Source organism: Trachemys scripta, chromosome 4 (assembly GCF_013100865.1).
Source record: "Trachemys scripta elegans isolate TJP31775 chromosome 4, CAS_Tse_1.0, whole genome shotgun sequence".
Lineage (NCBI taxonomy): Eukaryota > Metazoa > Chordata > Testudines > Emydidae > Trachemys > Trachemys scripta.
In genome coordinates this window covers 62925365-62942443 of record NC_048301.1, presented here as the reverse complement: position 1 = coordinate 62942443, position 17079 = coordinate 62925365, and the positions used below count along the sequence as shown (strand labels likewise).

Sequence of the window (17079 nt, the reverse complement as noted above, 5' to 3'; positions counted from 1 at the left end):
CATTTCACACAATGAAGGGATGGAGGAAAAAACTCGTAACTTATTTAGAAGTGAAAAATTTCTCAATGAGAGTTCCATATAAACATGAGTGTGGTGTCATGAAAAAAACTGAATAGTGACCTATTATTAAGGATAGAAAATAATATTAAACAAATCAATGTGTTTTCCAGATATTGTTTGTAACTTTCTACATTCTTTCAATATGCAAGTTATATCTAAACTGTATCAGTGTAAAATTAAGATCCTGCGATATCAATGAAGGCCTTGTACATGGCTTCAAATAGGATGGTTTGTGAGGCAAACAGCATCTCTTCTGTTCAGGCTTCAATTATGCGTTGGAGGGAAGGGGGCAGAATTATCTTCCCTCCTGCCCCCACCACTTGCTTAGCTGGAATTAGGACACAAAACCAAGCTGAGCTTTTTGGGCATGTGAAGTTTTGGTCAAAACTAGCACAATCATTTTAAAACAGAATGGGGAGCATAAAAATCTCAGAAACTAACTTTCACAAATGTTCGTATGATTTCTTTGTTTTCATATATAATCTGTGTTGAGTCACTATGTGCCTGTCTTCAGTAATGGCCATTTCTGTCCTTAGGGTGCAAAATAAAACAAATCCTCAATGGACAATTTAAAAACAAAAACATCAATAATGTACTCCATTAGATAGGTGGTTGTGTGTCACAGGGTGCTTTTCTGCCCCTCCCCCCCCCCCGCCAACTTAAAAAGGACAGATAGTATAAACTGCCAAATTAGTGTCACATTAAAAATTAAAATGGCTTCCTTCGCTCTTTTAACTGTAGTGTTTTCATTATTGTCTTAACACAAGTCAAGTCACTACTGGGTGTTTCATGTGTATATTTTTATGAGTTGAAAGACAATTATTAGAAACCAAAACATGAGGCAACATTTTCTAACAGTAAATTTTACTAATGACAGCTAGTTAACAGGATTCTAGCAGAGCTGCTTTATAAGTGTAGGACTATATTTTGGCACATGCTGTTTAGGGATGCCCACCAGTAGTTGCAAGTGCACAGGGGGGAAGCTAGTCTTCCAAATTCTGGCTCCCTCAAACCCAAAAAGAGACGACACCTCAAACACTCCTGTACAGCTGCAACTGAGAGAGCAGGGGCTACCAATCAAATGACAAATGACACATTTGTTAGTATATGTCACATGAGGACAAAGAACCCTGTGCAGAAGCTCACAGATATTCTAGCTCCTAGCAGGAATAATCTTGTTTCAGTTACCCTCCATACAGATTATAGCTGCACATTAGCACAGGTTTTGTAGTGTAGTAGTACACAGGTTTGGGGAGCGGTTAAATCACAATAACAAGAATATGGCCTATAATTAAGGCTGCGTGTCGGTCACAGAAGTCATGGATTCCGTGACTTGCCGTGACCTCTGCAGCAGCCGGTGCTGGCTGCCCCCAGCTCCCAACAGCATATCCCTACAGCTCCAAGGTGGAGGGGCCAGGGGGCTCTGCACGCCACCCCCACAGCTCCCATTGGCTGCGGTTCCCAGCCACTGGGAGCTACGGAGCCAGCGCTTGCGGTGGGAGCAGCGTGTAGAGCCCCCTTGCCCCTCCCACCCCCCCAGGAGCTGCAGGGACATGCTGGTCGAAGCCAGGTAGGGAACCTGCCAGCCCCAGCAACAGCAGGGGTCCACGCCCTCCCCCCCACCCCAGCATGAACAGGGGACCCAGGCTGCATGCCACCGCCCACACCCCTCCAACCCCACCAGTTCCAGCAGGGATCCTGGGCTGCATGCTGTAGCCTGCCTCCCCCACAGCACCCGTGAGTGAGGGCAGGAGGAGTGTGGGGTGTGGTGGGGGCTCAGGGCAGGGAGTTGGAGTGTGGGGTGCAGGAGGGGAGTGGGGTACAGCAGGGGGTTGGGCTGCAGGAGGGGTGCAGGGTACAGCAGGGGGTTGGGCTGCAGGAGGGGCTCAGGAGGCGGGCTCCGGCCCGACACGCACTGGGGGCAGGGCAGGCCGCCTGTCTGCCTGTCCCCGCACCGCTCCGGGAAGTGGCTGGAACCTAGGGGAGGAGGGGCACAGGGGTCTGTGTGTTGCTGTTGCTTCAGGCACCACCCCCAGCAGCTCCCATTGGCCGGGAACAGGGAACTGCGGCCAATGGGAGCTGCTGGGGGCGCTGCCTGAAGCAAGAGCAACACACAGAGCCCTGTGCCCCCTCTTCCCCACGTTCCGGCCGCTTCCCGGAGCAGGAGGGGGCAGGGCAGGCAGGGAGCCTGCCCTTCCCCCGGTGCGTGTCAGGCTGGAGCCACTCTAGGTAAACGCTGGGAGGGGGCCGCAGAAAATAACCCCGCGGGCCGCATGCGGCCCCTGGGCTGTGTGTTTGAGACCCCTGATCTAGAGCTTCCCAATTCCCAGGAATACCTAAGAGAAACTGCTTCTTATCCCCTTGCACGTCTACAACATGTCTTTAGTATAATCCTGTTGTTTCTTTAAACCGAAAAAAATGTCCTGGGATATGATCAAGCTGGATGTCACTTTCTGCAGTCTGTGCATAAATAGGCATTTACAGAAGTTACCCAACTGTTAAGTGTTTTTCCCTGCCCTCACTGAGCTTTGATGCATTTGAGGAAACATTCATTAATCCTCATTGCTAGAGCTTTAAATCAAAGCCATGAGACTTAAGCACCGTTCTCTCTACTAGCATAGACATCCATTACAATTTAAATACCACAGTTAAAAAGGTGTCTTGTAAACCAATATTTAAAATTTAGGTCTGGAAGTACCGATTGCTAAACAATACAAATTAAGCAGCAAGCCTGAACTTGCTTGTGTAAAGTACACCTCTACCCCAATATAACACTGTCCTCAGAAGCCAAAAAATCTTACCGCATTATAGGTGAAACCGCGTTATATTGAACTTGCTTTGATCCACCGGAGTGCACAACCCCTCCTCCCCCATCGGAGCACTGCTTTACCGCGTTATATCCGAATTCGTGTTATATTGGGTCGCATTATATCGGGGTAGAGGTGTATTGGACAATGAGGCAATACCAGCATTTGTCCATAATACTTGTCAGACTCCTTTACAAAGACATCAGAAAGTAAACAGTAAGTTATTGGTACATAGGGCTGCATATGTTTTCATTAGAAAATGGAAGGTACAGTACATCATTTGTTCCTATTAAGTGACAACCCTAATCATTACACAGTGACCAATGATGGCTGAATTTTTGGTGTTATCCACCACAAAAGAGCCTAAAAACCTCACCCCCTCCTTGTTCTTCCTTGTTTGGAAGGGGGGTGCAAGGATGAGAGTTTTCTGAGAACACCTTTTACCTCTTTCTAAAGAGTTCTCTATCAGTTAGCTTATTTCCTCTCTCACTCCAATAGTCAAAGCCTGAATGCAAGGCACAACCTGTTTATTCAAGTTGCATGCTTGGGAGGTTCACAGAGGTTGACAAAGAATGGGCAGTAGCTGCTCCAGCTGTTACTTCCCCCTATGCTGGAAGGGGCTTTGGCTGTTGGATCCACATAGTCATGGATCACCATCCTTGGACTATCCCCAAAGAACTCCTTCACATGGGAATGCAGGGAGACCTTGTGGAACTATGCTTCTCTACCCAGGGGAGCCGATCCTCTGTGTAGGCTCCTCCCACATGCAATCACACTAGTTCTGCAGCTATCAAGGCTTACTGAGCCCACAGAGAAGAGAGAACATGGTTTGCCCCAGGTGAGCAATATCAGAATAGGCATAGAAGGTGAAGGAATGTGGTATAGTGGTTAGAAAGGGGGTTCTCAAACTTTTTCCACAGTATAACCACATCTCAAAAGACACCTCCCACTTACAACTGCACAATTTCCCTGTGGCAGCTACAGCAATTGTTTATATGGCCATGTAAGATGAGGAAAGTATGCATGTATTTTAGCTGTTTTTATTACATTTTTTTAAAAAGAAAAATGGGTTTCCCTTTATTCTTCATTTCACTTCATTTCTGGTCCTCCTCTCCCCCTGTACATGCTTCCCTGACCTTTAGAGTATGTCTACACTAAATCTGGGAGCAAGCTACTGAGCGCAGCCCCTGGATTTAAGAGCCTGACCGCCAACCTTAGTTGCAACATCAAAGCAGTATCTACACAGCTATTTTTAGCATACCAGGGCAAGCCCCACTGAGTCTGTGGCCCTGGGTGGGGAGGGTTACTCCCAGATACACTATTGACAGACTCTTCCCTGGACATGCTGCCCAGACACCTGGTCCTTTTCTCCAGATACCCCCCAGCATAATGGGCATAGGGATGTCTCCTTTCCTGCTCCCCACTGATAGCTCATCTCAGAGAATAGTTCTTGGATTTTCTCCTCCTCTTACACAGGAACAGTCCCTAGAAGTAGTAGTCACCGTAGGTCCTGCTTTTCCGGGCATTCTGACTCTTCTTTGCAATGTCTAAGGCAGCAACAAGGATTGAACCTGTGCCTTAACCACCTGTAAAAGCAGCTGGAAACCTTCAACTCAATCCGAAGTCAATGGTGGCTGCAGGCACTCAGTACCTCTGAAAAATCAGGCCTCAAATTGGCCACCCAAAAACTGAAGCAACCAAAATTGGAGACTTTTGATTGTTAAACCATCTGTAAAGGGAACACAATATTGATATACCTCAAAGGACTTTTGTGAAGCTTATTTTTTGTAAAGCACTTTGATATCCTCCTAAAGGAGGAGCGAGCTACAGAGTTCAAAATATTACTATCAAATCCACAAGTGATGCCCAATCACTGAAGAAATTATAGTTTAGTCTTTCCCCATTGTGACGGGTTCAGTCACAGAGGCCCCCTTAGGACTATTACCTGATGTGCTGAAACTACCACTGAGCTTGTTTTCCCTGTCAGCTTGGGACTCCAGAACCCTGCCTTGTTGAGCCAGACACGCTAGTCTGCTGCAACACAGACCCAGGTCTGGTCCACGCCCCCAAAGCTGCATACTTTAACCAAAAACTGCTCAGCAAGTCACCTATCTCCAGCACCCAGACACCCAGTTCCCAATGGGATCCAAACCCCAAATAAATCTGTTTTACTCTGTATAAAGCTTATATGGGGTAAACTCATAAATTGTCCACCCTCTATAACACTGATAGAGAGATATGCACAACCATTTGCTCCCCCAGGTATTAATCACTTACTCTGGGTTAATTAATAAACAAAAGTGATTTTATTAAGTATAAAAAATAGGATTTAAGTGGCTTCAAGTAATAACAGACAGAACAAAGTAAGTTACCAAGCAAAATAAAATAAAAGATGCAAGTCTAAGCCTAATACATTTAAGAAACTGAATACAGGTAAATCTCACCCTTAGAGATGTTCCAATAAGCTTCTTTCACAGACTAGACTCCTTCTTTGTCTGGGCCCAATCCTTTCCCTTGGTATAATCCTTTAGTTTCAGGTCAGGTGGTAATTAGGGGATTTCTCATGACTGGCAGCCCCCTTGTTCTGCTCCACCCCCTTTTATAGCTTTGGCCCAAGGTGGGAATCCTTTGTCTCTCTGGGTTCATAGGCATCAACTTTCCCTGGCGCTGGTGGGTGCTTGTGCCCCCACATCCCGGCCCTGCCCTGACTCCACCCTTTCCCCACTCCTGCCCCGCCCCCATTCCAACCCCTTCCCCAAAGTCCCCGCCCCAACTCCACCCCTTCCCTGCCCCTATTGGACCCCTTCCCCAAATCCCCGCCCCAGCCACGCCTCTTCCCACGGTCCCCCTCCTCCCCCCTCCCTCCCAGCGCTTGCCGCGCTAAACAGCTGTTTCGTGGTGCAAGAGCTGGGAGCTAGGGGGAAAAAGCAGGCACGCAGCACGCTCAGGGGAGGGGGAGGAGGAGGAGGAGGAGGCGGAGGCAAGGTGGGGCGGGGCGGGGCGGGGAGCTGCCACTGGGACAATGATGAGCAACCTCGCCATCTTTCAGAAAGGTAAGATAGTTTATAGTCAGAGCACAAGAGTGCAACTCAGGAAAACTGAGATCTAGTCTCAGCTCAGAAGAATAATTACTATTTGAACAGCACCTTGAAAAATAAAAATACAGAGCACTATATTAAAAATAAAATTACATTTAAGAACCACACATTTTATGTTTTTAAAAGGCATAAGCACTTGCAGATGTGGTGTCATTTTTCTTTTTGTTAAATGAGTGCATAAAGTATGTTATGTGGATATTGAGTGTTTTCTCCCTTGTGTCGTTTAACTTCTCTTCAGGTTTATGTATCACGTTACAAACAGTATAAGCTATTCACCCCTCAACCAAGGGAGAAAAAACAAAACATATCATACTTTTCCCCAGCTCTTAAATTAAAAAAAGATGAAGGGAACATTAACACAAACATATTAAGAGTAATAAATATTGTGGTTTAGATTCTACTGTGGATGGCAACTGTTCACAGTTTAACAAATGCAAGTCAGGAAAGGAACACAACTGAGAGTGTTTTTCAAATAACAAGTTTACACTTCCTAGTAACTGTCATCCAAGGTTTTTACAGCACTTTACATAAGCATTATCTAATTAAGGGTATGTCTACACTTGGAGCTTGGGGGAGGCGATTCCTAGCTTGAGGAGACACCGGAGATAGCTTTCATCGAGCTAGCACAGGGGTGGGAAAACTTTTTGGCCTGAGGGTCACATCAGGATATGGAAATTGTATGGCAGGCCATGAATGTTCATGAAATTGGGGGTGGGGTGCAGGAGGAGGTGAGGGCTCCGGCTGGGGGTGCGGGCTCTGGGGTGGAGCCAGAAATGAGGAGTTTAGAGTGAGGGAGGGGGCTCCAGGCTAGGACAGGGGGTTGGGGCGTGGGGGAGGGCTCTGGCTGAGGGTGCGGGCTCTGGGATGGGGATGGGGCAGGGCTGGCTCTAGGCACCAGTGTTCCAAGCATGTGCTTGGGGCAGCCCTTTTCAAGGGGCGGCACTCACTCCGGCTTTTTTTTTTTGCTTCAGTGGCAGCACTCCCGCCCCCCCCCCCCCTTTTTCTTTTTTTTTTTGCTTGTGACGGCAAAAAACCTGGAGCCGGCCCTGGGCTGAGGATGAGGGGTTTGGGGTGCAGGAGACTATTCCAGGCTGGGACCGAGGGGTTCGGAGGATGGGAGGGGGATCAGGGCTGGGGCAGGGAGTTGAGGTGCAGGGGTGTGTGTGTGTGTGAGGGTTCCAGCTGGGGGTGCAGGCTCTGGGATGGGGCTGGAGATGAGGGGTTTGGGGTGCAGGAGGGTGCTCCGGGCCAGCACCGAGGGGCTCAGAGGGCAGGAGGGGGATTGGGATGGGTCAGGGTGTTGGGGCATGGGGGGGGTGAGGGCTTTGCCTGGGGGTGCAGGCTTTGGGTGGGGCCGGGGTACAAGAGGGGGCTCTGGGCTGGGATTGAGGGGTTCAGAGAGCTGGGGGGGGAAAAATCAGGGCTGGGGACTGGGTCGCAGTGGGGCAGGCTCTGGGCAGCGCATACCTCAAGCACCTCCTGGAAGCATGTCCCAACTCTGGCTCCTACACAAAGGCACGGCCAGGTGGCTCTGTGCGCGCTGCCCTGTCCGCAGGTGCTGCCCCCATAGCTCCCATTGGCCTGGAGCCGCGGGGGCAGCACCTGTGGACAGGGCAGTGCACAGAGCCGCCTGGCCACACCTCCGCGTATTACGTAGGAACCGGAGGGGGGTCATGCCGGCTGCTTCCTGGGAGCCGCGCAGAGCAGGGCAAGCCCCTGACTCCACTCCTTGGTGTGAGCTGAGGGCCGGATTAAAAGGTCTGACGAGCCGGATGTTTGACCAACCCTGTGCTAGCATGCTAGAAATAATAAGCAAGTTATTCACACCTTCTTGTCAACTGTTTGAAATGGGCCACTCTCATTCCCACTACAAAAGTGATTTTTCCTCCCTTGGTATTCTGCTGTTAATTGAATTGTCTCGTTAGACTGACCTCCCACTTGGTAAGGCAACTCCCATCTTTTCATGTGCTGTGTATTTATACCTGCTACTGTATTTTCCACTCCGTGCATCTGATGAAGTGGGTTCTAGCCCACGAAAGCTTATGCCCAAATAAATTTGTTAGTCTCTAAGCTGCCACAAGGACTCTTCGTTGTTTTTGCTGATACAGACTAACATGGCTACCACTCTGACACCTTAAAATAGAATGTGGCTGTGGCAGAACAAGCAGCAGAAGGGGCTAGTCACCTTAAATTCATACCTAGCATCTCTGATGGGAATGCACTTGGGGCAGCTACCCCTCCTACAGCTCATGCTACTGCAGCTGCATTCTATTTTTAGCACGCTAGCTCCATGAAAGCTAGCATGAGTACGTCTCCTCACGCTAGGAATCACACACCCTAGATGGAAGTGTAGACACACCTTAAGTCTCACTTACTTCACAGGTGGTTTTGAAAGGGATACAGGAATATATAATAATATTATGAAGTGTAGCCAACTCTGGAGCACAACACAGCAACTGTTTAATACTACAGAACCTGAAATGAATACCACATACAAGGGTAACTGCAGGAGAAGTTTACAGAGGCAGATTATAAATTGAAAGAGTTGGAATTTGGCCTAGATAAAGGGATGTATACCCCTACTCTTATCATTGCCATTGGATCTCTATAATGACTAGAAGCTGTTAGGAACTTGTTTTGACATCTCATCCGGAAGACAAGAAGGGACACAGCTTTTTTAGAGACAGTATTCTCAAGAAAGATGCCTGAAGGTAGAGTATTTTCATCATTCAGCTAATAAACCAAGCCCCTGCGATAACAGTTGGCACAACAAGACTTCACTGTAAGGAAATACAGTGATTGCAGGCAAACTTATAAAAGAAAGCTTTACTGTATGGCAGTGTTATTTAATTCTTTTAGTCGCTGATAATATCACTAAAATAAGGAAGCTGCTAGGAAACTGAATCTGTATGTACTCAGTGATAGAGTATTGATTTAAAACATGGAATTAAACACAAAGAACTTCATTCAAACAATATTAGGGGTCTGAAACTCACAAAAGCAAGCACATTTCTCCAGCATCCGCTTATGAACTACATATTACATCTGCTATAAAAATCCTAAAACCATTGGGGAAATTAGTGACAGAAATTCACTCACTGTCCCAAGTCCCTCAGAGCACCAACCCATCTTTAAACCCGTTCATTTTACATTTCCTTGCTGCTGAATACAATGTTGTTCTTTTAAAAGCCAGACATTCCACTGGCTTGCAAGTAACACTAACAGGTACATGGCGCAGCACCCAATATCCAAGGCCGTCTTTAGGCATATGCAGCATATGTGACAGCATCAGCTCCGGCGACCCGTCCTATGCCTCGGCCTGCCGGGGGGGGGAGGAGAAGAAGAAGGAGGAAGTGTACCAGGTACATTCAGTGACTACACAAGGCCACTTTATGGTACATTTTAAACTCTCCTTTATTTGTAATATTGTTTTAGAAGTATGAAGAGTACTTCATTGCCCTAGCCAATGCTGAATTCATGTGGCAAACTTTCATCAGTGGAGATAAAGAGGACATAGTGGGTTGTATTTATCAATGCTTATGCAAAAGCATCCTAGCTGTAAAGCCAACTACATTGATAACAGTTCTACGCAAGAAAATGTTTCTTATTGTATTGTTATAAAGATGAGAGGAAACAGAAGTCAGTGTTCACAGCAAGGCACACAGAAAAGAAGCTCCTTCCCGCCCAATTTAATTGTTGGAGAGGTCACTTTTAAGGGGGGAAAACAACACTGACAAATGAGACATATCTCATCAAATTTTAACTTTTAAAGTAGAAGCAAAGGTCACTTAAAACCCATTTTAGAGAAAAGGGCAGATGTAGAAGACCTTTTGCTTTTACTGTCGTCACAGTTCCTCAGCTGCCAAAATGCCCTACTTTGATTACAGATCTTCAGTAGAAACCTTTGACTGGGCTTTCTCCTCTTTAGGAGCAGAATGGTAGCTGCCTTCAACACCCAGCCACTCAGGAGAAAGAGTAAGTGGACTCTTAATGGCTTAATTTCCCTATCTGTGGGAAGGCATGTTGGACTGACTCCATCTCCCATTCCATTTGCAAGTAAGGGCAAAGTTTCTTTGCTCAGTGAGCCCACAGATAGACTCCCAACCCCAATTATATCAGGAACTAATATTAGAATATATTAAGAGTACTACATTAAAGCAGCTCTGCCAAGGGTCAGATCTGGGGACTATAACCCAGACAACACTCTATCAGTTCTAAATTCCTTCATATTTAAATCTTTCCCTTAACAATAATTAAAGTGCGGCTCTATTCTGAATAGGGACCTTGTAAAAAGGCATCCTGGATTCTTTGTTTACCATCTATCTATATCAAGTGTTCAATTCAAACATAAAAAGATTAAGAGTCAGATTCTCTGGTGCATTCCTGCCCATCGACAATGCTCTGATAGTGCAAACACCCTGGAAAGTAGTGGCATGTGGCCAGCTGACCCAGCTCTTGCTCCACCTCACCACTTACCCCCATTGATTTAGGTAAGTACAGTACACTTATAAAGTTTACGGACGATACCAGGAGGGATTGCAGGTGCTTTGGAAGATAGGATTAATATTAAAAATGATCTAGACAAACTGGAGAAATGTTCTGAAGTAAACAGGATGAAATTCAATAAGGGCAAATGCAAAGTATTCCACTTAGGAAGGAACCTCCAGTTGCACACATACAAAATGGGAAATGACTGTCTAGGAAGGAGTACTGCAGAAAGGGATCTGGGGGTCATATTGAATCACAAGCTAAATATGAGTCAAGAGTGTAACACTGGCAAAAAAAGCAAACATCATTCTGGGATGTATTAACAGGAGTGTTGTAAGCAAGACACAAGAAGTAATTCTTCCGCTTTACTCAGGTCTCACCTGGAATAGTGTGTCCAGTTCTGGGTGCCACATTTCAGGAAAGATGTGGACAAATTGGAGAAAGTCCAGAGAAGAGCAACAAAAATTATTAAAGGCCTAGAAAACATGACCTATGAGGGAATATTGAAAAAATTGGGTTTGTTTAGTCTGGAGAACAGAAAACTAAGAGGGGACATAACAGTTTTCAAGCACATAAAAGGTTGTTACAAGGAGGAGGGAGATAAATTGTTCTCCTTAACTTCTGAGGACAAGAAACAATGGGCTTAAATTGCAGCAAGGACAGTTTGGGTTGGACATTACGAAAAACTTCCTAGCTGTCAGGGTGGTTAACTACTGGAATAAATTGCCTAAGGAGGTTGTGCAATCTCTGTCATTGTCTAACCTGCTCTTAAAAATTTCCAAACACATGTCAGGAATGGTCTAGATCAGGGGTTACATTTCAGGGCTGGGGGGGGGAACCTTAGGACTCATGGCTTCAGCCAAAGGGGGAGGGAGGCCTCAGAGTTCTGGACTTCAGCCACTGAGTGGGAGGTGACAGGGCTGTGGGGAGGAGCTGAGAGCTTCAGTCCCACGGGGTGCTGGGGGCAGAGGGGAGCTCAGGGCTCCAGCCTCAAAGGGTGCCAGGGCTGGGGGGAGCTAAGGCTTCTGCCCTGCAGGGTGCTGGGACTCTGGGCTTTAGACTCACAAGAGCACCAGGGCTCTGGGTTTCAGCCCTATGGTATGCTCCCAGCTTCAGCCCCTCTGAGATGCCAGGGCTCAGGGCTTCAGCCCTGCATTTCTCGCTTCAGCCCCATGGGGGGTGCCGGGCTCAGAACTTTAGCCCCAGCATAGACTCAGAATAAAGCTAGGTACTGTGCACATCATCACCAATAGAACAGGTTCTGCAGGGCTAATTTGGTCCTCAGTGACACCTGTGTGACTCCATTGTCTGCAACAGGCCTGCACAGGTATAATGATTGGAATTTAGTAAACAATTCTACTGATGGACAAGATCAAATAGATACAGCAACCTGTTAGATGTGTTGGCTCTTCAAGTCTATCAGTAGCGAAGAGCAGTAAAAACATGTTTTAATCACTACTGTCAGCAGACAGCACTGAATGCACACAGATAGGATATGTCTGGAGAAAGTAGGGGCTGTTTTCCCATAATTACTTGTCATTTTACAAGAACCTCTGGGTTACTGAAAAAAAGAAAGTGAACCTTATCATTTTTGGGTTTTTTGAATACACATATCCCTATGACCTTTGTATTTAACCAAACAAATCTTGGACTATCAAACTAGGAAGAGTGCTGGTTGGTATGAGAGATTTCTGATTCTCTAATTAAATGCTCAGAGTTAATCTGGTATTGTTCAGAACAATGTGGTGTTAACATTGAAGTTTAATGCTGCCGTTTAAAATGTCACTTCATTGCTGATAATTTCAGTAGAAACATCGAGCTACTCTGATTCTGTGGACTAAGTTTGGGATTGTGGTCAGCACTTATATAAAGTACCATAATTTTTTCCCTCTAGAATCTGACCCCCAATTATTTTTCATTGCTTTAACTGGAGTCCCTCAGGCTTCTTGTCTTTTCAGATCATGAGCGCTTATCAGAAAGCTGATGACACAGTCACAGTGATGTCTATCAACTAGTACAAAGAGTACTCCAGTACTTTTATTTTAAATTAAGGACTGTGATGTTACCACAGTGGGGATACAGTACTGATATATCATCAACAGGATAAGAAAAAGATGGTCCTAGGAAAAATAAATCAAATACTAGACTCTCAAACTTGGTTACTGAGGGTTTATATCCTCCCCACCTTCTCACCAAACACAATAATAAAGGACAAAACAGGACACACACGGAGAATTGAAACATTACTCACCACTTCCTGAGATGCATATTTAGGATCTTCAGGATCAACTGACCAATAGCAGAAATCAAAGCCAAAAGCCACAATCTTCTCTCTTGTGTCCCATGGGCCCTCAAGCCTATTGTCTACCTGAATAGTGGGGGAAGATAGAAAGAGCACTTGAATTTGAGGATTACCAAAGAGCATCATTTTAAATGTTTGTCCGGGATATACTTTTCCCCTTCTCACAACACAAATATTCATGGCTCCAAGTTCATACTGTTTTAATTTTTTGCACAAAAGTCAAAGAAAAAATATGGATGGATCCATCACAAAGCTGCTAAGGTAAAACTTTCACTGAGCAGTTCGTTCACCACTTCTCTCCTACTTAAAAAAAAGTACAATGCACTTAAGAGTTTTCCATCCAACGATCTCCAAGCATTTTACAAGCATTACTGAGTTAATCCTCAACATCCATTTTAGGTGGGAAAGCATTATCCCCATTTTACAGATGGAGAAACTGAATCTCAGAGGTTAAATGACTATGTTTATGGTAGAGCCAGAAATACGAACCACACCTCGCAACTCCTAGTATTACGCTTTAACCACAAGTCTATCTACTCTCCTTCTGTACCTTGTATTAACAGTTTATCAGTTCTCCTCCCTCAGTGTATGTACAAAGTGCCCATAGCAAATCCTGAGTTTTGATTAACCAGTAATCATGACCAAACTCTCCAGACATAGCATAGGTTGGAGCTACTTCTTTTCGTTACTCAAGTATTTCACTTAGGATATATGTCTTCACTAAAAATGTAGCTTGGGTGACTGGCATTCAGGTCTGAGCACCTAAGTTAGCCTAGCCCACGTGTGAGTAGCCACACTGCAAAGCCATACCTGAATTACTACAACCTCACTAGTGCTACACTCATCTGTATGTGTCATTAGGATTTGTAGGGGCATATCCCATGGCTCTTTTGGGCTGCAGTAAGCTGAGCTTCTCTACAATTCTTTCATATTAAGTTGTAGAAGAACCTGTCTGTCCCTTCTAGGCACACATGGGGAATTTTGGGAAGGCAGTGGAGAACTATCAACTCCCGAGTGGTTTAGCTTAGAGTCCTCACTATAAAGTTTTAATCCATACCCACAGACATGCCAATTAATCCAGGTTGAAAGCACCACTAAATACAGGTGAGAAGTTTGTGTGTAGACAGGAAGGGAGTTGGGGAAGGCTAACTCTGCAGTGAAGACATACCCAATATTGGTCTATACAGCTCTAGTTTAAACAGCCATCAAGTAATCAGAACAAAAATTTCCCAGTGCTACTGTAGAATGTACATAATTTCTAAAAATATATACATACATATTTTAACTTTGTTCATGGTTTCAGCTTTCATCACTGATTCGAAATCTGATGCCATACATTAAATTAATCTGTGCAAAGAATGGGATAACACCCTACTGGAATTTTTTAATCTGTTTTTAAATACACTTCCCTCCCCCCGGGGAGAGTTTGGAGGCGGGATCAGTCTCTTGATATTAAAAAAAGCTGTTTAAAGGATTTAGTAAAGTTTCATTAAAGAGTCAATGACACTACTCCTATGAATAAGGACTGCAGAATCAGGTCTAATATTTATGACTGTAAATGTTTAAGGGCAAGAGCTTGTATTTTTATTTGAGCTGCGAAGTGCCATGTATGCCTATGGCTTTGTAAAAATAATCATTTTCATAAAAGGTGACTCAAGTTAAGGAAATCAAACAGATCTTGCTACACAAGTCGTCATTTGATTCCAAATAAGATGCTGTATCTGTTTGCACCCAGCAAGTGGGCAAGGCACTTTCCAAAAACCCAAACAACACTTCCCCTTCCCAAATCAAAGGAGAAAACCTTGAGTCACACATGAGCCAGAAATAGCTGGATCCATATGTAACACTGACATTAGCAGCAACAGAATTAGCAATCTTGACATCTGGCAACAACATAAGTAGAAAAGAAAATAGTTAAATTCACGATTAATTAGAACACTAAATATCACATTAACAAACCACTTAGCCACTATTGCTGAAAAATGGTGATGATAACACTTAGCTACCTTTAAGATCTATGAATGAAAAGCACTGTAAATGCTAAGTATTATCATAATTTATGGAGATTACTGGGGAAATTGTTAAACAAGCCCATCTAAAAGAGCCTCTTTGCTAACAGCAGTTTTGCTGCTCTGAGTGGGGGGGGTGGGGGGACGGACCTGTACATTTGTCCTTAAACGAAAAAGGACCTCATGTATGGAGAAACTCACATGATTTTAAATTAATCATGTTGAATTAACTCCAACTGATGTTTCCTTTGGCTAGTGTTAAAATGTGAGCTAGTCTATTGATCAGTTAATTCAAAAGGATTCTTCAATAAATGAGGTTTATTCAGAAGCCTTATAAGTGATGTAACCCAAAAGAGAACTCTCCATTGTTTTCTGCAGTAGCTGATTGTGGCTAACTAGGAGCCCTGACTGCCTATTGCAACAAGATAAAATGAATACGGTACTTTATCTCTGCGAATTCAATTTTATAATCAAAGTGACAGGCTACAAAAGAAATCTCTATTAATGTAAAGGTTTCAGCTACACAGTTTGTGCACTGATATAACTATTTTCATTATGGGTACATTGGTTTGTTTGTTTTTTTTCAAAACTAAATTATTATACTGGTACAACCCTAGTGTGGAAATGGTTATCCTGCTGTATATGTCTTATATACCTATAGCTTATTCTCTTCCTATACAGGAATAGCTTGCTGGCATAAAGCACTCTTATACTGATAACTGTTTCCATATTGGGGGTTGTACCACTTTAACATACTGGTATATTTACAAGCAGTGAAACTTTGGTATGTAGACAAGGCAACGCCTCTCCCTTCATAAAACTTAACAGTCTTGAAATACCAAACAAAATATAAACAGGTCAGCTCTTATGACTCCAGAACTCCCTGCCAGACTTCTGCTAAGAAAGACCCTCTATCCCTCTGTTCCTAAGCAAAGTACTTATTTCATGGCTCTCTCTCAAAAGGTCAGTCTAACTAGGTTCAGTTGCACATCAGAAGCCTACAGATGGCTTCTTCCTAGTTACTATCATTTCAGGGAGGGACTCCCAGATGGGCCTGATAAATCCAAGCAGTGAATCTAGACTAGGTTAATCCCCACAACACTATCCTGATGTCAGAGACTCCCCCAAGAAGGCAAAAGACATGATGGCTGGGGAGAAAAGGGACCATCGAAACAACCCACCACACAAGTGAGGCACGTGGTGAGGAAACTCCGATTTTTCTTGCATGCTTGAGAAAGGGCTGAGCACCTGCATGCTGCACATCCGTCCTCTTTCGGTTGTTTCAAATTGGGCACACAAACTCTCTAGTCACTTCTAGAAATCCTGGCCTAGTAGCTTAATCTGACTGCTGTGATATTTACTGTCTGATCTGTAGCATATTTTCTGCCTTCAAAATATATTCTTCTCATATCACCAGATAATTCTGTACCAGAGAAGTTGTTTACATGGATTACTATGAGTGCACATGCTAAGCTTTAAGGCCATTTCTGCCTTTTCTCTGACACACAGAAATACACTCAACATATATACAGAAAACCTCTCTAAAATGACCTAATATTAAATATACTGATTGTTAACTATGCTGTAGCCTAGCTGAGCATTATAACCTGCTAAACTTTTCATCCATTTTACGATCTATCTATGCTCTAGGCTTATTCCAGAGGAATCCTTTCGCTAAGACTCTAAACTTGTGACACACACTTCAGGTCCTTCTTGAAGATGGAACTGTAAGGAGACTTTGGAATATCTTTGATGCATATAACCATTAGAAAAACAATTAAAATGCAAAAAAACTACCAAGAGCCACCTGGTTTCTGCAAACTCCTCAACATTTCTGTCATCTTATTGTGACCTCAGATTTGCTCTGTCCATACATTTACTTTAATTACTTTATGAAATTACCAGTATAATTTCTCACTTATGGGCATGACGAAGGGAACCAAATCTTTATAAGGTACCAGAAGCTCTATTGTTGAAACAAATGTTAGACTACTGACATTGGCTCAATTTGCTTCAGTTCTAGGTCCCTGTGTCCCTAGGTAAATAGACCAGGGAATCTTAATCTGACCTTATTTATTTTAGAGGGTAGAGGAGCAATGGTTATTCAAATATTTAAATTAGAATTACAGTCCTACTGTCTTCTCCTATGTCAGTTTTAGGTGCAAAGCTTTAAAGTGCTGAAAAAGGAAATACTTTCATAGGTCCCTAGGCCCTAATCATGCAAACTGTTCCATATGAGGAGAGCCCTGTACCTGCACAGAGCCAAACTGACTCAAGGTTGGCCCATACGGAACAATTTACAGGATTGGGGCCAT

General features: G+C 44.3%; 1 protein-coding gene across 4 annotated transcripts in view; it reads right to left on the bottom strand.

Annotated features, from left to right (window-relative positions):
• The window catches only part of STARD9 (StAR related lipid transfer domain containing 9), a 185864-nt gene that overhangs the window by 139942 nt on the left and 28843 nt on the right, over positions 1-17079 (bottom strand). For all 4 annotated transcript variants that reach the window (XR_004645546.1, XM_034769183.1, XM_034769182.1 and 1 more), the window contains exon 3: positions 12705-12821. Coding sequence is in view for 3 of the 4 variants with exons in the window: in XM_034769183.1 (XP_034625074.1) it covers positions 12705-12821 (117 nt within the window). In the remaining variant the exon portion in view is untranslated. The remainder of the gene's footprint in view (positions 1-12704; positions 12822-17079) is intronic.